General features: G+C 39.5%; 1 protein-coding gene across 2 annotated transcripts in view; it reads left to right on the top strand.

Annotated features, from left to right (window-relative positions):
- LOC136883282 (serine-rich adhesin for platelets) overlaps positions 1-27151 on the top strand; it is a 314874-nt gene that overhangs the window by 112691 nt on the left and 175032 nt on the right. For both annotated transcript variants that reach the window (XM_067155505.2, XM_067155504.2), the window contains exons 5-6: positions 4653-4762; positions 12507-12755. In XM_067155505.2, the coding sequence (XP_067011606.2) occupies positions 4653-4762; positions 12507-12755 (359 nt within the window). The remainder of the gene's footprint in view (positions 1-4652; positions 4763-12506; positions 12756-27151) is intronic.

The raw sequence follows: 27151 nt of genomic DNA, 5'->3' as shown, positions 1-27151 counted from the left end.
GTCCCCTTGGATTTGGTTCCTATTCTCAATGCACTGTAGTTGGTTTCCTGTAATCTCACCCGCCAGGTTCTGATGATCTTTTCAAGAACACAGTTGAAGAGTATCGGGGATAGCCCATCACCTTGTCGGACTCCTGTTTTGATGTCAAAGGAATGGGAGAGACATCCGTGGAACTTCTCCTTGGATTTTGTATCGGTCAGGGTGGCTCTAATTAAAGCCAGCAGTTTTAAATCAAGTCCAAATTCATTTAAGATGTTTAGCAGGACTTCCCGGTCAATGGAGTCGTATGCTTTCTTAAAGTCCACAAAGACAGACACATACTGTTTGGACCTTAGTGTACAATATCTGATGATCGTTTTGAGTTTTTGGATCTGTTCGGCTGTTGAGCGACCTTTTCTGAACCCTCCTTGGTATTCACCTATTTGATGTTCGACTTGTGCTTCCAAACGCTCCAGGATGGCATGTGATAGAATTTTGTAAGTCACGGGTAGCAAAGATATTCCTCTTTAGTTGTTGATGTTCTTCATGCTGCCTTTTTTGTGTAATGGATGGATCAAAGCTATTTTCCAATCTTCGGGTAGGGTCTCCTTTTTCCAAATTTCTTCTATTTGCTTTTGCAAGATATCAAGTTATTCCTCTGGGGCATATTTCCATAGTTCTGCTACTACTGAGTCTTCCCCCGGCGCTTTGTTATTTTTGAGACGGGCAATGTGGTGCTTGATTTCATCTCTGTCGGGTGGTCTGGAATCTGGGTACCTGAGTAAGGGTTCTTTGGTCTCAATGGGGCTTTGCGGTTTAGAGCAATTAAGTAAATTCTTGAAGTAGTCTGCCAGAATTCTGCAATTTTCTTCATTTGACGTCGCCAGTGTGCCGTCCTTTCGCTCAAAGCATAGAGATGGTGGTTTATAGCCAGTGAGTTTGTTTGCGTTTGAAGGCCCTGTAGTACTCTCTGCTTTCATTCTTCCTAAAGTTTTGTTCTATCTTTTCAATGAGAGATTTTTCGTATTTACGTTTCTCAGTTCTGAATACCCTAGCTGCTTGGGCACGTTGGATTTTGTAGGTTTCCCTATCATTTTCTGATTTCGTAGAGTAGTACTGTTTCCACGATTGAGTCTTTCTTGGAGGACTGATTCGCAGTACCATTCCACCAGGCATGCTTTTTGCTTCTCTTGATTTCTGCAATGTCTTTGGCGGCCTCAACAAGGAGACTTTTGGCGTTGTTAAAGTCACAGTCATTTGGTCTAGCCTTCTCCTGGAACTCCTCGACCCTTTGCAGAAGTTTATCATTGTCGAAGCGTGTGATCTGTTTGGTTGTCTTCCTTGTGTTTGCGGGAATTGGTTTGAATTTGATAAGAGACATATAGTGATCTGAGGCCACATTGATGCCTTTCTTTACCTTGACATTCATAATCTCAGGGCTGTTTCTCCTGGAGATTGCAACATGATCAATTTGGAAGTCTCCGAGAGTTAGGACGGGAGAACGCCAAGTCATTTGCTTTCTGGGTAGGTGGCGAAAGTGGGTCGGCATGACCTGCAGGTTGTGATTTTCGCAAATGGACACCAGTCTTTTGCCATTGGGATTGGTTCTTTTGTGAGCAGGGTAATTTCCTATAACGTTCTTGTACTTCTGTTCACGACCTGGTTGGGCATTGAAGTCACCCAAAAGAAGCTTGACATGGTGTTTGGGGATTTTGTTTAATTTTTCATCCAGTAGGTCCCAGAAATTATCAACTTCGTCTGGATCAGACTTGTTCTTATCGTTTGTAGGAGCATGTGCGTTAACTAGGGCGTAGGTTTTGTTCGCGCATTTAATTGTGAGTATAGACAATCTGTCATTCACAGGTTCGAAATTTACAACCGATTTAAGAATCTTGGTTCTAACAGCAAACGCGGTTCCAAGCATCACAGCTCCATTGAGGATTCCTGTTTGCGCTTTGCTCTTGAAAAATCGGTAGCCTTCGGATTCAAAAATCTCTTCAACTGGGTACCTTGTTTCCTGTAGGGCCATTATGGATATCTGATTTTCGTGAAGAGCTTTGGTGAGGGTTTTCAGCTTGCCAGTTTGTGTAAGTGAATTTAAGTTGAAAGTTGCTAGAATGGTTTTAGATTTTGGCCTGAGTTTTTGACTCTTCAGGGTACACCGAGACGCTCCGACTCGTCTCTTGCATGATGTCGAGTCTCCCCCAGAATCCGAATGAGACTCGTGCGCCGTGGCGTTCACGACGAGGGATTTATCCGTAGATTTACCCCCTGGGGTATGTTTCTTGAAATGTTGTGCCATCATGCTTTTTGACTTGACTTTGCTTTGGACAGGTACCCATCCTTTTACAACTAGGGTTGTTAGCCCTAGAGGTTGCCTCAAGATGTTTTCTGGCTTCTGTTCATTTACCATTCTTCGCCGTAACCTAGGCAACGGACCAGTTCTTTTTTCACGGTGGTATTTTATTTCCCTACTACCCTCCGACTGCTGGCGGCAGAGCCAGCGAGCTTCCCCAATTCCAATGGGACGCGCCGATGGAGGTAACTGGTAAATCCCCACACGGGGCAGTTATTTATTATTTTATTATTTTTTTAATCGTTACGGCCTTTAATGCCGATGGTATCCGAGAACATCTTTAGCTCGCCTGATACAAGTACTGCTATTTGTCGCCCGTGGGCAATCTGTGCGTCCGGATGTGGAATGATGATGTTGGGATAGGGTGAAACCCAGCGTTGGCACGTAGCCTACTCTGCTGAAGGCTTAACGTCCCCATCCGATGGGTTCATCGCCATGAACAGTGTATATACCCTCACGTCATATGAACACTGTATCGAGGTTTGAAATTGAATCCAGGCTTTTGACACAGTCTGGTGGTATGAAATTGTATACCACTGCCTATCTGTCCTAACCTGTCAGCCAACATTCTCGGTGAATTTTTTTCCAACCAACGCGACGCGAACCAACTAACCACAGTGTCGGACTATATACACAGAGGTGCCAACTATTATGGATTGTAATTATTACTTATTTCACCTTACGATCACTGAATTACGGTCAAAGGGGAAATTATTATGGAAAAGCTGACATTATCACGAAAAAATAATTTTGTGTGAAAGAAAAGGAAAGAAGGAAAAATGTTCAATTCTTTCGAGTCTTTCTTCTAAATCATCCTTGTTTCCATGCTTGTGAATTGGAAACGATACTTATTCGATATTGACTTCCTTTTCCTACCCATAAGCATTGTAAAATTTATTGTGAATTAAGGAGCTCAGGTCCTGCTCTTCTCCACGATAAATCCTTTAGTGATGTTGAATTTGCTGTGTTAAGTGTACCTGACAGTTGACAGAAAGATTGAGAAAGAAGTGAGGCCTACATTAAGCACATCTGCATTGGAATTGCTTATGGTTTAGAAGACGAAACTATCATCACAATGGGAAGGATGCTTCAAGAAAAACTACACTGAAAAGCAGCTGCTGCGTGAGACACAAGCTACAAGGAATGTTTTATCACAGAACTAACAGGTTGTGTGCATATGTTATTTGGTAATATGATATACTTTTGAATAGATTGCTAGAGGGAAGGGCAAAAGCAATGCCATTATCGAGAAGGAAGGAGCATGCTTTGGTCTTGACTCAAAATTTTTCTCGGAGGCGAAGGGCAATTACTGATAATCCGCTTCATAGGGTGGCACCTCTGTATACACTCGATGCATTAAGGATCGTGGCCACCAGGTGGGCTTAAGGCAGGTAAAGAAGTGTACATACCAGGTTTGATTGCTCTAGGTCTGATGGTTCGTAAGAAAAGTATATGTAAGGATTTTTCAAATGTTGGGTTCAGATATGTAATTTTAGCTAACGGCTGAGTGGTCCCTCCATGTTTAAATAGCCGTTTAATTTAAATTTCTGTTGGAGGAACATTCACATATTTTTTTGATTCAGGATAGCTTACTCTGTTCAACAAAGTGGAAAAAAATGTGGAATTCTGATCACTTTGCACGTCCAGGTGGCCTTATGCTTCATTATGTAAAAACCTGCAGGGGTCATGGGCGGCAGCTTTGGAATGAAGATAAATAATATTTATATATACAATATTTTAGGGTTTATGCCTTAATTCCACAAATTAGGCATGCAAGTCGCCCATGGGAGTCAACTAGAAAGTCCTGCCCTTGGCCTCTGAATGCCACATAATATCACTATATTACAAGTCTCCACTGTAGTGTGTGTCAACGTAGAAGCAGTTTCCACTGCAGTTGTTTGTCTGCCTGGCGCAAGTGAAATGTAATGCTGTGCATTTTTCCACAGAGCACAAGACAATGCGACAACAAAGCAGCTGCTTGCTCGGAAAGTTCCTAAAAGCCTCTCGAGATGAGAACGCTTTCCATTTGACACAGACTCTTGGTGTTTCCTTGGTTTAAGACATACAGTATTTGGTTCCTTGGAAATATTAAACCATTATTAGAATACAGGTGCTGTTGGCCTATATGTTAGGCCCCTTTAAACAACAATCACCGTCAAACGGTTGTTTCCTTATATTTTTTGCATTGCTTATTTATTGATGCTTGTTTGTGATGGTGAATAAAAATCTGTTTCTTATTAGACATTCTTTTATTAAAAATTCCACTTGCTATATCCTCATTTTGGTGGTTGTCATCTTCCCCTTGTTCTCTTTTCAGTGGTTGGTGAAGACCTAACTCTAGACAACTTTACCTTCTTCAAGGAGCCTCTAGGATTAGATGATCCTACTAAGGAGATCATTCGTGTTGCTAAGAGAGTTGCTACAAAGGTAAGAAACTCCTGCTTGTTTCTGAAAGCTCGGTGTTTTGATAGATAGACTATCTGCACAAGACTTCTCCCATAAGGACTCAGCTTGCATGTTGTTTTAATCCTTGTAGTATTCAGTAATGGAAATTCGCACATAAGAATTGAATTTTAGGACTACAGTGGCAGGATGAGTCTTATCTGGCTCCCTGGCTGAATGTTCAGAGGGCCCCAGGTTCAGTTCCAGCTTGGGTCTGGGGTTTTATCTTTATATGGTGTGTTCCTCTAACTTGAGGCCTATACACAGCATACTACACTACCAACCACCACAGAAGCATGCACATAGGGTTGGCATCAGGCCGTAAGACCAGGCCAAATCTACACACAACATGCCAAGTCTCAAATACCTTGAAAATACTGCGTAAATGCCAAGTCTAAGTGGTTTCTGGTAAATGACACTGATAAGTGGTATTCTAACGAGGGGAAGCCGTCAAGTGTAACACCCCAATTTTCCAGAAACTTCGCTTAGCGAAAGAGAGGCCGAAATAAGCGAACACATGTTTCGGGTTATCCGTAGACACCTGACCCTTTCTGAGAAAATTACGGTCAAGATTTCCAACTTACTTTATGTATCTTTTAGAGCAGAACAAGTTCAACTGACACGGTGGCATAGCGGTTTCACACTTTTGCATCCCGTGTTCAAATCCGAGTGATTTTTTGTTTCATTTATCTGCTTATGTCTGGCAAAAGCGTTGGTTGAACTCGCTACACGCTAAAAGACATGTAAACTACGCCAGAAACGGTTGAGTGCCTACGGATAAGCCGACCCCTCTTTCACCGAGCGAAGTTCCCCTCGTAAGTACCGCTTAATTCCGAATACCACTTCGACTATTTCTTGCGAAATATTGCTTCTAAAAATGTAGTGCGGACTATATTCAAGCTTTTCATGTCATGGTCCCGTAACTCTCTGTTCAGAATGCATGTCAGCGCGTCATGCGACTTGGCAATGACTGAAATCTTGCTCTCTTGCAGACTTCCACATTACCAGCACCGTGGGGTGTGCCAGTGATAAATACTTAAAGTGCCCATTGAAAAGGCATCGGTGGTAACAAGCATTTCAGCACTGAGGATAGTTTTCTAGTTTCCTAGTTTCATGCTAGGCAAATGCTGTGACTGTATCTTAATTAAAGTCACAGTAGCTTCCTTTACACTCCTAACCCTTTTCTATCTCATCGCCGTGAGATCTATCTGCGTCCGTGCAACGTAAAGCAAATTACCATCATAGGTTTCTGCTTTTCGGCTGGTCCAGTCATGACTGCGATTCATTTGTGATATCCTGCGGAAAGTTAATTGAGGTTTTCCCCCATTGCCTTCATCAATGCTATTTTAGGCTATTCATGTGCTGCCCTTGGCCGCTGTTGTAGCTGCCTCTCTGAGGCACAGATGCTATGGCTGATATCTGCTTCCAACTTGGATAAAGATACCTTTTAGTCAACCCGAATGCTGGGTTGCCCTTTCTGCCATCAACTCTGCACTGAAGCCCTTTTTCTCTGCTGTAGGTTCCGTTGAGGTCGTCATTTGTAACCCTGAGCTGGGACTTAACCAGTTGCTACACACTGGGCCGATCCACTCTGGGACTCGCATGGACAGGGTCGCCACTCTGAGTAGTTTCCTCGAAAGAGGCTACCCATACCTAAAGCAAATTGATGAAAAAAATAATAAGTGTTTGTGGTCATTTGCTGTGAATGGAGAACTTCTAAGTTTGCGACAAGCTGAAACCATCGAAAATCATGCCGCTGGCAGAAAATTTGATATTGATGAATCGTGATTGTAAAGCTACCAGAAGGCTGAGTGCACTATACCCCGAGATTGGAGAAAGACTTCATTTGTGACTGAAATGCATTGGTACTGAATAGGCGGCAATAAAATTAAATAATTCTTACGTATATTATATGATACTTTCAATACGGACCACAATGATTTTTCATTGCTTGTAATGATATGCGTATACCAGGTTATGGTGTATCGGCTGAAAAGTGGAGCTAAAATCATTAGAGATCGCAAAGGAACCTAAAAATGTAGGGCTTTTCTGCAAGCCACGGGTGGATAAGGAACTTTTATCCAAGAAATTGATTGCACATACGAAGTTGTACATCAGTTTCCCGTCACCCTGATACCCATGAAGAAAAGTTGACGGCCTTTCATTATTCAGTTGCGGAAACAAAATTCCTATTTGCTGACCTGACCCCATGTATTTCAAAATGCCATTAGACAGTACGGTTCACATTAAGGGCTCAGAAAGTGTTACCATGAGAATAGTTGGTAATGAAAAGCAACACTATGGTAATGTTATATGTGTTAGCTTACGGAACCAAACTCCCTCCATTTGTGGTTCTGAAAAGAAAAATTCTTCCAAATGAAACTCGCCGCCTGGCATTTAATTTGAAACCAAGAATCTGGGTGCATTAATCAGGACTGGGTGAAGTGTGTTCGGCAACATTGCCTGGGAGCTTCATTTTCAGAAGGAGAACATGCTGGTGCTGGACAGTTATTTTAGGAACACTATAGATGCTGTCAATCAGGCATGTCAAGGTTATGAGCAGGCTGACAACTCTATGTGCTGTTACAAGTACTAGCCCAGGGCGTTATCAGATAGCACAAGCCTGGAGGGGGGTACAGTACGTATTCATAACTACAGAACTTGCATATATTCTTTCATACAAGGATAATGAAAGGTGTTCAAGATGGCCTTTATGTAAAATGTGCCATACAACATACTTTGTAATCATAGTGCCTACATAAGCCGTGGAGTACATAATGAAAAGCATTTATTTTAAGGGCTTAACACACTCAAGTCTCCTATGAAAAATTGTAAAGCAGAATAATACTGAATGCTATGCCGCTACCATATTGCATCTGGAGCAAAATGTCATTTTTTTAATAAACTCAAACAAAAAAAAACAGGCTGTGGTCAAACATCTCTTCAGGCAACCATGTTGATACAGAAGATGTACACCAACTAATGTGTCAATCCTTACGTAACTGGAGTCAGCAAAGTGGGAAAGTACAAGCCGAGAGAGGGGAAGCGACTTGCGTCCTTGTGCACAGGTAAAGGGGCACTGCGCTTACTGCGGGCAAGCTTTGACACCCTTGCTGTAAAGGAAATGATAAGGAAGGAAAAAACAATTTTGCCGTAATTCCTACAGTAGTTGGATATTTGTGTGAACTGACATTCCAAACTTGCACTGAAACATTTCTACACAGAGTGGATGGCGGCTGTTGTGATCACGCATAGACAGCAACTGGACGAGTGAAACGACCTGACGTAGGAATTTATATGTAACTGGATAAAGACTGCATGGGCTTGTAGCTCAGTCGACTTGGCAAGAAGTTTCAAGAAATGTGGAATTTCGAATTCTGTGGACCGTGGTGAAGTTCCATTGTCGGTAGCTCTGGTGACATTTAATAGTGACTGATTGGTCCAGTGAACTGATTTTATTTCTTATATATGCTGTGTTTTTAGTAATTTGAAAGTGTGTGGAATTAGCAATTTTGAGGCACATTCACAGGAATTTAATAAAATTTGTAAGTAATTACGTGATTTTTGTGTTCTGAATTTTGTTGTTAGAAATTCAGGGTGAGGGTCTTATTCGGTGGCTGGTAATATTCGGGATTATGTGGTAACTGGCCATTTGGTGTGCATTTCTCGCACCTGTTGACACTCGGCAGCTGTTAGTTTGTGAGTGTAGAGAATATGTTGTGGTTCTGAATATCATTCGCTTCTACTCGAAATTTACAGAGGCATACAAAATGAGGAGGACAGTTTATAGTGAACAGTTGTAGAGTGTTGCAAGTAGTCCAGCATTTCAAGAGTGGTTAACAGTTAGAAGATGTCCCATGTTCAGGATGGCCATCAGCATTGTGTGACAGCGGCCGTGTTGCATAAGATCGTCAAGTAGTGTTTTGAAGTCCAGAGATGTCTCAAAGAAACTATTTGTAGAAAAGGACCAGATTTATGGACAATCAACTCCTGGGGCCTCCAGTAGGACAATACACTGGTTCTGCAAATCATGATTGATTCGTGTTCTTTTTAACAAACTCTAATACAACTGTGTTTCTCTATCTACCCTTTTGACCTGGCCTAGCCCTGAAGACATTTTTAATTCCCCAAACTGTAATTCATTCGGAAAGGATGATGATTTCTGTCAGTTGAAGAGATGGAATTGAAATCACAGACAGAACTGTGTGACATCCCCTAAATTGCGTACCAGGACTGCTTCCGTAAGTAACAGTGGCGTTGAGTATGTTCTGTTATCGTATATACATGCAAGTGCTACGCACCATCGAATAATCTGCTCACCCTAACTTTTGGACAGAAAATTGGGTTTATTTTGCATTTTATTTACAAGAAGTGAATCCTTCATAATCATGTACCCCAAAACTGAATAAAATATAAATTTGTTTTCAGAAACTCATCGTATTATAAGCTAAAAATTTCATTTTTTTTACGTATTGAAGTGCAATTATAAGAAATAAATTGACAAGGGAGTTCACGTTTTCAATACATTATATCAAGTAAATAATATTACATTAGTCTTGGGACTAGTTTCAGCCACTTAGTGACCATCTTAGGCCAAAAAGAAAAATTAAACAGATCATGTGATAACTAAAACATATGTCCAGCTAAAACTGGTTAGGACGTTTTTGTGGAGACCGGAAAAAAAAAGAACGTAATAAAGAGGGAACGTTCTAAGAAAAATGGAAAACAACTTGCTGTTAAATTTAAGGTTACATTTGAACATAAAAATAATTACGATAAAAACAAAGAAACAAGTGTTTACAATTATAATTGATGACATAAATAAAGAAATAATACATTTTAAGAACACCAACATAGAAAAACTTCAAGGAAAAACGTTCTTAGAAACGTGAACTTTACACGTCGCTCACACTTATGTTCAAAGTTGTCACTGAGAAGTCCAACATTGGGCGATTTGCACACGTTTCATCCGTGGTTTAGCATCCACTTTCTCAATAGACTTTAATTTTTCATCATCTGTAAATTGTCTATCTTTCTTCTTCTCTATAACTTAATGTCCTGCAAAACACTATGCATAAGTACAGTAGGCCTAACAAATTTATGTACGTTGTTACACAATTCATTTACAAACGTAAAAGTAAGCACCAACATGTTAGCTGTATACGTAAGTACAGTAAACCTGTTTTACGTGCATTAATCACTCGGGCCTCTTTCAGATGGCGCGGGAGTAAAACTCGTCCTAATGTATGCACGGGTGCACCCGCTTTCACTGACTGTTACATACACAAAGGTCAAGTAGTGCATAACTCCCCGCACTTTCCAGCGGATAATTTTTGAACACTCTTTTCATTGCGGTAATAAATATGGACCATCGTAGTCTTCGTTTACACTTGAAAGAATATACAAAAATAGTTTGCGCATGCTGTGTCCTTCACATTTTGGTAGAGAAGAAGATGGGTACAGTTTTGAAGATACTCTTTCAATAACGGGCCTGAATGATATCACGCTTTCCCAAACACGAGACCACTGGTATTTCTGACATTAAAGTTATTAAGTTCTCGGTGTCTATTTCGGGTTCCATAACGTCTGCATCATACAGGAAGAGAAAAAAGCAGATGAAAAACTTTTATATTGAAAATGAGAAATAAATACTGTATGTCAAACTTTTGTTTATAATCTAAATGCATTTCTTCTTTCTTATTGGTATACTATCGGGTTCTGTACTGATGTCGCGAGCACAGTCGATCAGTTGTGTATGATGACATGCATAAAAACTAATGTCAAGTAACTGTGGGCGCGGGACCGCGACTCACCATGGACTGTCCACTCAAACATTTCTCCCGTGCGCTGTTATTCTTTGCCTCCGCATCATCTGAAAGATTCTATTTGAACAATGAGTTCTTAGTTTAGATCTAGGCAGACCAGCGGCTAAGCGTGGAAGCAGGTCGAACTAGCACTGTCTGAAAGAGGCCTCACAAATGTAAAATTAAGTACCAACACGTCAGTCGCAAAGAGAATAAGACTGGCTTGGGACTAATGCCCCCTGCAGCTGTAGGCCGACACGCAACCGCGTTCCGCGGCTCTGAAATTAAGTTCTATACCAAATCCTTACCCAGGCCAGTTGTACCTGGCCTGTCGTGCATCATGGCCGGGAACGGTAATTTACATTGCTTATGTTGGGAGTTACGAACGTACTAAAGAGTGATGTAAATGTGCTATCCCGGTTTTCTTTAGCATGCATTTAATAGGACATGTCCTGAGACTTCGGAATAATGTCAAAATAACCAGAGGGACGTCTTAACCAGTTTCGACTGTATATAAGATAGACAGTCTTGCAGGAATAATGACAACATTAAAATACATATAACAACAAAAATTATGGTTGTGATCTTGTCGTAATATGATGTCTTTTAAATTGAGTTAGGACCTCGGGCAATTAAATCAATCTTGGGAGTGAAATATGTAGGACATCTAATGTCTGATGTAGAACAAAATGCTGACATTCTAGAGGAGCAGGCAGGCCATGGAAACATGGAAACTCCTTTATATTATTCCTGCAACATTATCTTTCTTATATACATGTTTTAGTTATCACATGATCTGTTTAATTTTTATTTTGGCTGAGGATGGCACCTAAGTGGCTGAATCTAGTCCCAGGACTGGCTTCATATTATTTACTTGATATATTTTATTGTATTTTTCTTATACTTTCACATGCTTTTGCAGAAGAATCTGGGACTGCTTACAATAGCAAAAGAAGAATAAAAACAAAATGAGAATTACTATTCGTATCAATTTAATATTTAAGGAAATAATTGCCTGCCCCCTTATTCGTCACTTTCATAGATATCGTTAGCATAAGAGTCATATTTGTCATCGCCATCTTCACATCCTGAGTTCCGTCGAGTGAATTTACAATGCCACATTTCTTAAAGGATATTTCCACCAGTGGTAGCGGAATGAAGTCTCATGCACTTTTTTACCCACTCTCAAATTCGAGTGGCATCTGCCCACTTGATTTTTCCACTCTGCAGAGGCTAGCGTTTTTCATCAGCCATACATTGCATTTATAACTGTTTCAGTGCTGCTTTGAACTGTCGGTTTATACATATATGTAATGGTTGGAGTACAGATACTAGGTCTGCAGGAATAATCACTGAATCAGTTTTCCCTTGTCGCACTTCTTAAGTTGTCTCTCCACAGAAGCTGTCCAGGAGTAGCTTGTTACGTAAATTTAGCTAAGCTTTTCTTTAGCTGTGAACTTGTAGCCATACTTAAACCGGGATTCTTGCTTCACTTCTAACGTGCTACTGATGGCCAGTCAACACTGTAGTACTGTACAATGGGATCCTTTGTTTGAGGCAAAGGTAACCTTACTTCAAACAACATATACCCCAATTTTTCTTTGCTAAATTCTGGACAAAAATACGCATGGAGTATTTGCGTATATAGGGTAATAGAGGAGGGGAGTATTTGGAAGGAAAGCTGCAGGTATTGTCAATGCTTGGTTATTTTTATAAGTCTCTTAAATGTCACTTCTTTCCAATACTTTTTAGGTCTTTACTTATGACATAAGCAGTATATGTGTTCTCCCGACCCTTCATACTTATGATATTCTTTGTTTTTATATTGCCACTCCATCAATTATTTCCTCGGCTCCTTTTGACCATTTTTCTTTGATAGTGTATCTGGGTACTCACTTATTGTAATAACCTTATGTTAATTTCAGGAGGCGTTCGGTGCACCACCTAAAAAGTTAGTCAAGGCATCAAAAACAACGCCAACCAAAGAACCAAAGGAACCATCAAATGATGCCGCTACTCCTGAGCAACAAGAACATCAGTTAGGCAAGCCTGTTGTTGTTCTGAACAAAGATGCTGTTAACATCCCGTCGCCAAAGGAGCCATCTCCTGTACCAGGGGCTGCAGCGCCCACTCCTAAACAGAAACCTGCTTCCAGAGCTTTTCCTCGTGTTAAGGTAGGGTTGTCACTTAATTTCTGTTGAAGTATCTACATTAACCCATACACGTTTTTAAAATACAATTACTATCGCTTTTTTAAATGTCATCAAAGATAGTGTTACACTGTACAAATTCGTAAACTTAACCCAGCACTGGGCGTGTGGGGAGGGAATCATGCACAATGGTTTTGCACGTATCTATTGTGCATTGTTGTAATGCTTTCAGTTCACCGGGCGAGTTGTCCATGCGTGTAAGGGCGCGCGGCTGTGAGCTTGCATCCGGGAGATAGTAGGTTCGAATCCCTTGATCGGCAGCCCTGAAAATGGTTTTCCGTGGTTTCCCATTTTCACACCAGGCAAATGCTGGGGCTGTACCTTAATTAAGGCCACGGATGCTTCCCTCCAACTCCTAGGCCTTTCCTATCCCATCGTCGCCATAAGACCTATCTGTGTCGGTGCGACGTAAAGCCCCTAGCAAAAAAAAAAAAAATCCTTTCAGTTCAGCGAGATTTTCCCTCACCTTGTGCCTTATGTTAGTATTTCTGGCATTGTTGAACGCTGTAAATATATTACTATATATGAATATCTTGAACTATGGGAGATGAAACTGCACGGAAAGTGTTACAATGGATACAGGAAGTGGAAAAAGAGATGAGCAGGTAGGAAGAAGCAGGTGAAGATTCAGATGACGTTTGCAGTGATATTGTTGAACAAATGGAATGAAATAGCAAAAGCGAGTTTTCGGGAATTGAAACAGAACCTGTTCTTGCAAATTCTGACATACTGGTATGAAATAGATCCGCGTACACAGGGAAAGATGGAGTTACATCGTAGCATGTACACTGCAGAAACACAACACATAAAACTAGAAATAGGAATCTCGTGAGGCATTCACCACTTGCCAAAAGAAAAGCACGAAATGTAAATTCGACAGTGGAAAATGGCATTTATTTTTCCCTGAAGACACTGTAAAACAAATAGCGCATTATATCTAAAAGAATCGCACCTGAAAGAGGAGTTTATAATACTGATTAAACAGGGTAGAGTAAGCTACAATAATTCTTACGAAAATAAATACAGTACAATTCCGCTATAGTGAGTACGGCATATGAGAACCCCGCTATAACGTCGGATTTTGTCTGTCCCTTCAAAATTCCTATAAAAAGCTGTTTATTATACTTTGGTTGCAGTAAGTGCCCTGTCACTGACACATCCATTATTATGAGCGATTTAGCGTGTGCGAGTTATCCCGTTACAAGTATTTATGCACCCAGCCATTATATTGCATGCGACCGATCATCTTCGGCGTTGTTTTGTCGCTATATATACTACCAAGCTTTCGTAGACATTCAAGGCGATGTCAGAGTTGATACTCTTTGATTGCTGTTCTGGAAAGAACAGTGGAAATGAAAGAGAACATGTTTTCGTAATAAATGCGTAATGGGTCCAATAGCAGTTGTTAACTTGTTAAAAATAAAGGCTGAAGTAAACGATCTGCTTAATTTTAGGCTAAATACTGCAATTAAGTAAGAATGGGATACACATGAAGATACGGCAGAGTTTATCATTGATTTCAGAGGTAAGTTTATATTTTCTTGCATCTGGTTAAATTTTGGAAAGGCTGTTATCATGTTAATTTATAGCGAGAAGGTTATAATTTCTTTACTGGTGCTTGAAATATTTTTAGGTTAGGTGCCGCTGTTTGAATAAGAAAACTGAAACGTTTGCCACAAAATGCAATTGGTCGTTTTCGGTATGGTATTGTTTTCTCGCTATTTGCACTTGCGAACTCTCTCGTAGACATTCGAAGGCGATGTTGGAATCTATTATTAATTCCCATCAACTGCCATTCCGTAAAGAATATCAGAAATGGAAGAGGAGAATGTTTTCATAACAAATACTTAAACAATGTGGTCGATAGCAGTTGTTAAATCGTTAGAAACAAAGGCTACTTAAATGATAGCTTACTTTTATTACTCTGCACCGACCTCACAATATGACAGAGTCCATCACTGATTTCAGAGGTTAGATTATATGTTATCGCATTTAGTTAAGTTTCAGGAAGACTGGTCCCATGTAAATTTCAAAAATGTTATCACTTTTCTTTTGGCGCTTTATATTTGTTTTCATGGTATACATATGCGGTTAAGTTAGGTGGCACTGTTTGAATAAGAAAACTCAAGCATTTGCCACAAAATGCGACCTTCAGTATTGTTTACTTGCTTTGTGCACTTGCGAGCTTACTCCTCGACATTCAAAGGCGATGTTCCAGTTGATTAGTAATACCCGTCGGCTGCTGTTCTCGAAAAGACAATCCAAAATGAAAGAGGATAACACATTTTCATAATAAATGCGTAAATGACGTGGCCAATAGCAGTTATTAACTCATTAGAAATGAAGGCTAAGTAAACAATCGCTTAATTTAAATACTCTATACTGAAATTAAATAAGAAAGTGATATACCTCAAGATGTGGCAGACTGCATCATTGATTTCAGAGGTTAGTTTATATTTTCTCGCGCCTGGTTAAATTTCGGAAAAGCTATTCCCATGTAAATTTATAGCGGGAATGTTATTTCTCTACTGGTACTTGGAATATGTTTTCATGATATATATAGTACTGTTAAGTCAGGTTATTTTACGCTTTTTGAATAAGAAAACTGGAACCTTTGATGCCACAAAATGTGATTGACCATCGAACCGTATCATTCTCTCGCTATGTACACTTGCGAGCTCTCTCGTCGACATTCGAAAATTCAAAATGTAAGAGGATAACAAGTTTTCATAATAAATGCTTAAATGACATGGCCGATAGAAGTTGTTAACTCGTTAGAAATAAAAGGTGACGTAAACAATCTCTTAATTTTAATGCTATGTACTTAAATTAAGAATGTGATACGCCTCAAAATATAGCAGAGTACATCACTGATTTCAGAGGATAGTTTATATTTTCATGTGTCTGGTTAAATTTAGTAAAATTTGCCAGGATGAGTGGCTCGGACGGTTAAGGCGCTGGCCTTGTTGACCCCAACTTCTGCATGTTCGATCCTGGCTCAGTCCGGTGGTATTTGAAGGTGCTCAAATACGTCAGTCTCGTGTCAGTAGATTTACTGGCACGTAAAAGAACCCCTGCGGGACAAAATTTTGGCACTTTGGCGTCTCCAAAAACGGTAAAAAGTAGTTAGTGGGATGTAAAGCAAATAACATTATTCAATTTCGGATAAGCCATTCCCATGTAAATTTGTAGCAAGGAGGTTATCATTTCTCTACGTGCATTTGAAATGTGTCTTCATGATACATATACGGTTAGGTGACACTTTTTGAAGAAAAAACTGAAACATTTGCCACAGAGGCCTTTGGACTGATTCTACACTCTTTCAGAGTGAAATTTAAACATCCACTTTCAGGTAGTATCGAATTTCAGAAAATAACAAACGAGTAAGCCGTAGTGTAGATATCGTCCTCAAAAATGCAAGTTTTGAACAAACTGATTGCAGTTTTTTACCGATTTTAATGTTTATGGGGTTTTTCCCAACTTTTACAAAAAATCAGATACAACAACAAACCGCTATAGTGAGTAAATTTTTCGCCGTTGTGAATTATTGCTATAACGGACTTCTATTGTACATAAAGGTTTGATTTTCTTCATTTATTTCATGGGTGAAGGAAAATCTCACAACGCACCAGCTTCCGTTCCTAGAAACCTCGCGCCTTCTTTATTATACGAGGTGAGAAATGTGTATGGAACATTTAACAGAAGGAATTTCAAGTCCATAAAGTTATTCCATAAGAACAATGTAATTTTATATTTGATTTAATGTAATTCACATTAGGATCGATCCCCCATTTAGCGTAAGGAAATGTTAAAATTCTCAAGTGTTTATTTTTATTAGTTATGGTTATGCAAAATTAACCCATATGCACCCACCCGCCCTTTGCTCTGACATTGCTAGGAATCCACCAACTTATTAGTATGCAACCTGGGTGTTGCAAGCTTTCGGTTAAAACAGTATGGTCGGTGATCGACTGCGGGTATTATCACGGGACCTGTTTTTTATTATTGAGAAATTCCACGCTATTGCTTATGACACAAAAACAGAACAATTTAGAAACATAACACACACAAAAATCCCTTTTAAAAATTTTTCATTATCTCACCTCGGAAGTTCTTTAGTGTGTGTTATGGCCATAATTATACGACACGAGCCTAACATTTGCCTGATTTTGAAATAAGGAAATAATAGAAAACCAATACGACATGAGCCTAACATTTGCCTGATTTGGAAATAAGGAACTAATGGGAAACAAATCACGAGTAAGCGAATGATGAGATTCGATGTTAAAAATTAAATAATTGAAAAGGTGGTTCAACCTATTCAATACTTAAAAGAAGGAAATGCAGTAATCACATTCCTATTTAAATGGGACCGGTTTCGACCTTAGTCCAGGTCATCATCAGCCGTAAAAAGATGTACAATGTTTATGAATATTGGAGGTCAGTTTCACACTTTGATAGGCACAAAGACAAGACACCACATTCTGTATGCACAAAGTCACAACACTATTAATTAATATACGAAGTTCAAAAATAACTAGAAGTCGCAGACGAATAGATTTGTAGTAGAAAGCCGCCAGCTCCTGGTGATCAGCGCGGCACATTCAAGGTCATGCGCTGCGGTCGAACGCCAAAGTAGAGTGGAGAATGTTTTTGAAGGTCTAGAATTTGTCACGGTTGCGGGAAGTTAAGTACGTATATAAAAATATACGACGCAAATCAGAATAATTGAGTGAGTACTTGTACTCCTGCTAAGTTCTTGGAAAACAGTTGACATTGAAAAAAACAATTGTAGAGAGAAGAAAAAATGTAGTAAAAAGCGCAATATCGGAAAACAAATGAAAACTTATATGCACAGTGCGCTATTTTTAAATGAAAAATTTTTAGGTTATGATTGAAGTAGTCGAAGTTGGTGCAAGACAAGACGAGATTCGAACCTACTGTATATCCCAAGTATGAACTTACAGCCGTATGTCTCACTCGGTGTATTATTATTATTATTATTATTATTATTGTTATTATTATTATTATTATTATTATTATTAAGATTCAGTCTGAGGATTAGTGGTAAAGTGTTCATATCCAGGTACCAAGATCGTAGTTTCAAATCCGGCAGTCGCAATCGGATCATGAGGGGCGGGAGAAAATTCATTCGGCATTCCATGTCGTACGATATTACTACGCGAATGATCTCTGGTGATATATTTTGTGTTAATTCATGCACAGGATCACTAATAACTTCTTCCTCACTAACACTGCTGAAATCAGAGCCTAAAACATCGTTATTACTGAGCATTTCGCGCGAGCCAGCAACTTCCTTCTCAGCCATCTTTTCAACAACAGAATACAGATTTCTCGATCAATATTTTAATCAATTCTCTTTGCCAAAGAAGCATACCAGAGCACTCTGGTGACATTTTGAGACACCAAGAAAAGATTTCAATTAGAAATGTTTCCGGAAAAAACCAACAGATGTCCCAAATGTCTCCAATATACGACCTTGGATCCCGGTGTACCAGTCTGCTTGTGGAGTCCTGGCCCAGTCGCTCGAGCGCGTACCAATCCGCTTACGGGTGCATAGGGGTTAAGAACCTATGAAAAAAAAGTCAGATGTTTCAAAGCAGAAGAACAATTTAGAGCTAGGGCGTTTTGCGCTGAAGTGAGATATCATTCTCACATACATATTCGATAGCGGCCGCTATAGGACAGTTGAAGAGAACCCTGTTGTTGTTGTAGTAGTACTAGTAATAATAATAATAATAATAATAATAATAATAATAATAATAATATTATGCCCTTCGGGAATTCCTATATTAATCTGTACAGTATCCTTCAGTTACAATCCCTTTCACAGATTCATCCGTTATTACGAACAAATTTGAGCGCATTAGGTTTTCCATTATCAATATTCATACACGCTACTCCAGCTTGTAATTGAATGCAATCGAACATCTTCCATGTGGATTCTTCACTACATGAACAAACAAGATAGACTACTCTCAATCCTTCCAAGGTGGTGAATGTAGTAGCTGGGCTGGTTGGAAGCACGGGTTTATTTGTTCAGTCGGTATAATTGAATGAAAATTGCTAAGTATTATTTTATTTGTAGAATATAAGTGTGCGAGTGTATTTATATATGAGTCAGTGGACACTTAGGATCTGTTATTTAGTTCTTTTTCCGTGTTGAACCGTGGTGTTGTTTTCTGTACATTCCGTACAGTTTGGCAACGTTTTGAATACACCTCAGTATTCTTTGTAAGGGACCTTATTGTGCCTGGGAGACTGATTATCTCGGATTGAGTAGGTGTATTTCAGCCGCCTTGACAAAGAATAATGTATGATATAGATGTTAATTCCCATAGGGAACCTGAAATATTTGTCCCAATTGAGTAAGTTTATAATACCAATATAAATGGTCCGTTATTGGACATTATAAATTTTTTCCGGCTAACTCATTCCTAGTTGCCAGCGCTTCGCTCCTGTGTGTTAGTTTGGGCTCATCACATGGTACCTAGTACACCCACCAAGATGCATGGCTAGTGCGTACCGTGGAGGCCACTGTGTAAGCTACTTGGAGTCACCGGCAGTGCCAATGCACCATGAGAGACTTTGTCTCATTACCAGATTGATGCCTGCTTGGCCATCAGATGATATAGATGTTGGTTCCCATATATTGATATTATAAATTTACTCATTTGGGACAAATATTTCAGGTTCTCAATGGGAATGAAGATTTATCATCTGTTGGCCAAGCAGGCATCAATTTGGTAATGAGACAAAGTCTCTCATAGTGCATTGGCACTGCCGGTGGCTCCAAGTAGCTTATGCAGTGGCCTCCACAGTATGCACTAGCCATGCGTCTTGGTGGGTGTGCCATTTACCAACTGATGAGCCCAGCTTAGCAAAATGGGGTGAAACGCTGGCAACCAGATACGAGTTAGCAGGAAAACATTTATAATATTCAATAACGGAGACCATTTATATTGGTAAAGAATAATGTATTTGAAACGTCTGCATACTGTACGGAATGTACAGAAAACAACAACATGTTTCAACCCGGAAAAAGAACTAAATAATTCTACACACCGTGGAAGCTTCGCTTGTAAGATACAGGACAACCTCGATCCTCTGTTTTTCGAGGGACATTGAAAATAAAACGTACAATACGGGAAAATGGAAAATCCATGAATGAATGAATGAATGAATGAATGAATGAAAACCATCACAAAAACAAAATATCTATAATTATAATCTTACAAAAACTCCTAAGCCAAACCAAAGCAAACTACAACCCCAATGGGACTTTGCCTGCCAAGCGACCGCTGCTTAGCCTGAAGGCCTGCAGATTACGAGGTTATGCATGGTCAGTGTGACAAATCCTCTCGGCCGATATTCCTGGCTCTGTAGATCGGGGTCGCCATCTCACCATGAGATAGCTCCTCAATTAAAGGTAATCACATAGGCTAAGTGGACTTGGAACTAGTCCATATATTCAGGTAAAATTGCCTGACCTGTCGGTATCAAACCCTGGCCCTCTCGATGAGAAGCAGGTATGTTAGACCGTGAAATCGCATTAATTACCAGTACGCGAGTTCAAAATTTCGATACTTTATATTCAATTTTACAGGGGAATCTTCGTCAGTTTCCCATTAAAACTTCTTTCAGTTCAGCAACTTTGATTGACCAGACTCTTCGAAAAATCTAATAACATATCAGATTTAGGGCTTTAGGCGTTTGCTCTATTAACCAGCGTTTCGTCTTAGGTCTGACACTAGACTCGTCAGAGCGGGATGTGTCAGACCCTACCCACTGACGCTGGGGTGTATGCAGGTGAACTTATCAGAAGCCTATATAAGAGGCACAGTCTGATAACTGCATACGGGAGATAAATCTCCACAATGGAATTATTGCCCGCCTAGCAATAACGCCAAGCCAAACGACAATCGACCACAAGTAGTTTTTAATTCTCTCAACTAATAAAATAAAGCACATTAGATACAAAAGTGCCCAACATGATGGCGAAATCCCTTTTCTTAATCTTTCATTGTATTTTGGTCTCCGGTATACTTTCGGAGTCAGATTCTGGAAATCTCGTACCGTATAAATTAGGCCTACATCGACTTCTAAAGGTTATGTTGAACTCGGAAACATGGTTTCGAATGTATCGATTCTCAAAAGTTCTCGAATGCATTATATTCAATTCTTCCCGACACTAATCCAATCAAATTGGAAAGAGAAAAAAAATATAATCAAAACTTCAGAAATTACGGTTATTCGTGATCTTGAGGTCATCTGGAAAGCGCATTCGCTGCACATGTCAGTACGAGTTGGAAATGATGCCATTTAAATGTAACGTGCGCAAATAAAACAACTGCGGTTTTTTGGCATTTTAACGCGAAAACGTAAAATTCCCAGTCTTACATTAGGACCAAAATGGTAATAGGCAATCCCAAGACCTCCCATGGCTCTCTTCTTTAATGTAAGGTGCAACATCTGTTCTGGTCTCGTTAACGTAATCGTGTACGATAATTTTAAAATACTAAATTTGTGTTAAGAAGGAGCAGTTTCGATTCCTGCCTGAAAGCCCAGTTACTCTACAGTGCCCTGAGGAAAGTGTCGAAAACCTGTTCAGCAGTACGATCGAAAAAAGTAAAAATATAAACATCTAACCGTGGACACAATGTGGACGTTTTATAAGTGCGAACATTTGATGAAATTTGTTCAGTCTTCAAGCAGAGCTGTCGAAATGCGCCGTGTCTCCTTAAAATTGTTGTGGCCAATCTCTTATGATTTCCGAGATTCTCTAAACAATATCACCCATATGCAATGCTAAGATGGTCCCTTATGCAAGTTCACCGCCGATCGCTTTTCCAGTTAACAAGGCGTTAACGCCAAGATCCATAAGTATGCCACAGCCATCCTTTCGTGAGATACAGTTTATTAAAACGATTCATAGAGGATTTAGCGTTGATGGGACTGAAATTTCTGGACGGTTGATCCGGGAAATCGTTTCTTCGAGGAACAGATAATGCGGGATTTTTACTGCGTGATTTAATTACGATGTTCGCGGGACCATATAATTTGAACGCATATTCCGGGAAAACTCAGTTTCCGGGAACGGATAATCGAGGTTCTACTGTACATAGGATGTGTAACTAAATGAGTCGTGGGAATGTGTGTGTTGTGATCGTGTTGTGATCCGGGTTTAAGTCGAACTATGGCAGTGTCTCGTGCAACTATTCTCAAATTTTCTAAGGAATAAAACATTAAGAGAGAAGCGGATTACGAATATAAATTGCGACTATTTTGAATTTGATGACAATACTTACAGTAGTGTACATACATCATTTTGAGAATAAATCTGAGTTTAGGGAAGTCTTTTTTTCCTAATTGTAAATGATTAACCTAATCGTATTCCCCGCCCACAAAAAACTTGATATGGCAATGTTCTGTTGCTGTCAGTGTTTCCAAGTGTTCAGTGATTTAGATGCAAGTGTATTTTACAAGAATCTGCATTTGCCTGCGGAAACGTTTGCGTGGATCTTGGAGTACAACAAAACCTGTGTGACGGATGGAGCAATATGCACACTGTTAGACAGAAGAAATAAGTTAGTGAATTGGAGGGATTAGCTGGGTTTGTAACACCGAACAGGGTTTTACAGTACCAACACCTTTCGATTCATACTGTGGTTATCTGTTACCAAGTAGGCTGCACCAAATTGATGCTTGTCCATGTAGGTTAAAGATGTCAGTGTTTAGAATCAATAGAGTTTTTCACTTACGTTGTCCAGCCCCGCGGTGCAGGGGGCAACGTGTCTGCCTGTCACCTGGCGGCCCCGGGTTCGATTCCTGGCCGGGTCAGGGGTTTTTAATTGTAAATGATTAATATCTCTGGCCTGGGGACTGGGTGTTTGTCATCCTTAACACTCCTTTCCTCACTTTCAACACACTAAACTTCTGCAATTCCAGTTACACGCAGGTTCACACCTTATGCTGCAAGTAGCGGCAAAACATCTCTAGAGGTCGATGCCATGAACCAATAGCAATTTTAAAATAAAAATATAAATAATGCGCTTATGTTCTACAAAAAGGATAAAAACTTATTATAACTTTAGTGCGGGAATGTTTCATTATCAAGTTTACGATTGTGTGAGGTGCTGCTATGCCATATGTTAGCATCACCAGGACCTTTAATTGGGTTAGCTTAATCATTTACTTTCATTGTGTGCTGAATATTAGAAATTGTCCACCACTTCAAAAATAAGGCAACACGTTATGTTTCACAGTTCTCATGAGAATAAGTAAATTGTGGTATTTCGAACATTAATTTATTTTTATTCTTTTAAAAGTTTTATAATGTATTTCCATCTATCCAAAGAAGTGAAGTCTAAGAGGAAATGTTCACGAAGTGAAATTTCTAAATCAGCTTGTTATGCTCTTTTACTGTATGATTGTCCATGTATTCTAGTAGAATATATGTGATTCTAGGTGATTATTGGTCATGGGTAGTTGTTCACGAAACGTTTTCGTAAGTTTTCCCTATGATGTTGCCTTTGTCATGTTAAATTACTGCCATTGGTATATTCTGTATATGGTATTTTCATGTTCATACCAGCAGTCCAGCTACTTGAGCCACCATGTTTTTTTAATGTTACGGTCCAAGTATTGGAGTAGGTCGTTGAATGAGCGAGCCGTCCCTGTCCTTAAATTGTGCTGTCGATGTCGATTAATAATACATCACAACTCCGACTGATGTAAACAATCAATCATTGAATCACCATTGATCTGCGTTCAGGGCAGTCGCCCAGATGGCAGATTCTCTATCTGTTGTTTTCCTAGCCTTTTCTTAAATGATTTCAAAGAATTGGTAAGTTATTCCAGTCCGTAACTCTGCTTCCTATAAACAAATATTTGCCCCAATTTACCCTCTTGAATTCCAACTTTATCTTTATATTGTGATCTTTCCTACTTTTAAAGACACCATTCAAACTTATTTGTCTACTAATGTCATTCCGCGCCATCTCTTCACTGACTGTTCGAAACATACCCCTTAATAATACCAATATAGTTGGTCTGTTGTTGGACTTTATAAATTGTCCAGCTAACTCATTCCTGGTTGACAGCGTTTCGCCCCATTGTATCTCCACGGAATGCACTAGCCATGCATCCTAGTAGGTGTGCTATTTACCAACTGATGAGCCCAAATTAGCACACTGGGGCAAAACGCTGGCAACCAGGAATGAGTTGCCTGGAAAATTTATAATGTCCGGTGACGGACGAAATATATTGGTATCACATAAATTTACTCATTCGGAACAAATATTTCAGGTTCGCTATGGGAATCAACATCTATATCACATACCACTTAGTCGAGCAGCTAGTCTCCTTTCTCCCAAGTCTTCCCAGCCCAAACTTTGCAACATTTTTGTAACGCTAATCTTTTGTCGGAAATCATCCAGAACAAATTGAGCTCCTTTTCTTTGGGATTTTTTCCAGATCTTGAATCAAGTAATCCTGGTGAGGGTCTCGTACACTGGAACCGTACTCTAGTTGGGGTCTTACCAGAGACTTGTATGCCCTCTCCTTTACATCCTTACTACAACCCCTAAATACCCTCATAACCATGTGCAGAGATCTGTACCCTTTATTTACTATCCCATTTATGTGATTACCCCAATGAAGATCTTTCCTTATATTAACACCTAGATACTTACAACTTTCACCCCATCAGCCCAATAATTAAAACTGAGAGGACTTTTCCTATTTGTAAAACTCACAACGTGACTTTTAGCAAACATTGGGCGAAAATGATTTTGCAATAAGCACACAAATAGATGCACTGACGGCAGTTGTTAACTCCTTAGTAATAAAAGCTGAAGTAAATGATTGCTTAATTTCAGTACTAGCAGAATTGCCAACTATTACGGATTTCAGTTTACAATTGTGGTATTACTGTCAAAGGGAAAAAAATTACGGAAAAATGACATCACGAGGGAAGAAGGAATGATCTGCAATCCTTTCAAGCATTACTCTACAACCCTTCTAGTTTCAATATTTACAAGTAGCAATAATACTTATTCAGTCGTCACTTTCTTTTGCTGCCCGTAAGTGTTGTAAGTGAAGAGCTCTTCTCCACTATAAGACTCTCAGTAACGCTCCCTCGGAAAGAGTTTTCACTGTTGATAGGACAAATCGGACAGAATTCAGACCTATATTAAAGCACATCTACACTGGAATCGCTTATGGTTCACAAAACGGAAATTTTATCACAGGGGGAAGGATGCTTCAAGACAAGTGACAGTTGAGGTGCGAAACAAGCTACAAAAATGTTTTAACACTGATCTACCAGATTATGTGTAAATTTTATTGTGTTATATGATTTACTTCAGAATAGATTGCGAATAGCAAGGCTGAAGCTGGGTGTCATTGACGAGAATGGAGGAGCATGCTTTTGATTTGACCCGCAAATTTTCTGAGGGGCAGGGGGTGATTGCTGATAACCCACTTCATACGTTGGCACTTCTGCACTAGGTACTATAAATGTAATACTTCTTAAGATACAGCAGTGTGCGTAACTAATTTCAGATGTTAGCTTATATACTTTTGCATCTGGTTAAATTTCAAAAAGCCTGTTACTGGGCGAGTTGGCCATGCGGTTAGGACCACGCAGCTGTGAGCTTGCATCCGGGAGGTGGTGGGTTCGAACTCCACCATAGCCAGCCCTGAAAATGGTTTTCCGTGGTTTCCCATTTTCATACCAGGCAAATGCTGGGGCTGTACCTTAATTGATGCTATGGCCACTTCTTCCCACTCCTAGGCCTTTCCTATCCCATCATCACCACAAGACCTGTCTGTGTTGGTGCAGCGTAAAGCAAATTGAAAAGAAAAAAGGCTGTTTCCTTGTAAATTTTTGTGAAAATGGTATTACTCTACAGGAGGCTTGAAATACGTTTTCAGAATACGTGCACAGTAAACTAAGTTTAGATGACCCCGTTTTACGTACGAAAATGGATACTTTCCCCACAGAAGCCTCTTGAGTGATCCTGTGACTACAATTTTTAACAATGAAGCTGAAAATGTGTTTTCACAGACTATCATAATTAGAAAATACCATACTAATGAGTAAGCTGCTGTATGGAAAATATTCGCAAAACGTTTTGAAGAAACCTTGATTCCTGTTTCATACCGATTTTTAATGTTTTTTAAAAATATATATATGTGTGTGGGGTGGGGGTTATCTTTTCTTACTTGTATGGAGAATCATACATTAACCTTATAAGAACAACTTTAAACCTAAACAGTTTTGCATTCACAGACTAAATCTGTTATCAAGAGGGAGGGATAACCATGGGCTCACCAGTATGAGGCATAATAGTGAACATATTCCTAAATAACTTGGAAAACAACTTCCTAACCAACTAAAGCACTGTACAGACAAAGACATTTCTTGTGCAAGAACTGGTGCAGTAACACAATAACACGATGTTCTTATCTGAACATTGACCTTGCTTACCATCTTGTGGCAATCAATGAGCTTGCTTGTAGATTGCATGCCAACAAGTAACACCAGATATTGTCATCTTCCTAGCCATTGCAGTTTGGTACATGTTATTGAAATGATGCGTAGCAGTGTTTGTGTGTTGTAAAATGGAGTGGAGCAGGCTGGCAGTAGAATGTTTAATCGATGCTTACAAAGAAGAGACTCGTTTGTATACTACCAAGTCACCACTTTACCATAATAAGCATACCAGAAAAGAAACTCTGTAAAGAATTTCGTATGCATTGAACTGCTAACAAGATAATGACGAAAATGAAAAGTTCAGGTACCACGTCTGTGGCTGAATTGACTAAGATCGAACAGTCCAAGAAAGGTGGAGCATTTTCAGGGCCCAATATATAGGCCCACTATCTGGTATTTTGAAAATCTGCATTTGCTAATAGAACATGTTCTCCCAAGGTGAGAAACTTGTAATGCAGAAGTGACTTTGGTGCCAGATTCTGATGGCATAGTGACGGTAAGGAAATTGTTCCATCTCCAAACGTGGAGTTTTACAACTACTAAATTGCGTAATTGTATGTTGCTGATAAAATATATAATTATAGCATGATCATACACCCCCAACATACAACTGTCAAAACTGTTCGATATTGTTAAATAGTTTATTATTTTTATGAAGTTAAGGGAGACAGATTTCGATAGGGAAGTTTGGTCGGTCCCGCAGTTGCTGAAGCTGTGACCGTATACACGCAGTCTTAGATCTAGCCTCGTTATTGTTTCAAATCAAACTACATGCTACAAATAATAATACAGAAGTAAGCATAAAAGTATGTTCCACATTTCTTTTCCTTTTCGTTTTAGG

The sequence above is a fragment of the Anabrus simplex genome, chromosome 11, assembly GCF_040414725.1.
Source record: "Anabrus simplex isolate iqAnaSimp1 chromosome 11, ASM4041472v1, whole genome shotgun sequence".
Taxonomy (NCBI): Eukaryota; Metazoa; Arthropoda; class Insecta; order Orthoptera; family Tettigoniidae; genus Anabrus; species Anabrus simplex.
Note: the sequence above shows the minus strand (reverse complement) of the source record. Positions and strands in the feature narration are given on the sequence as shown.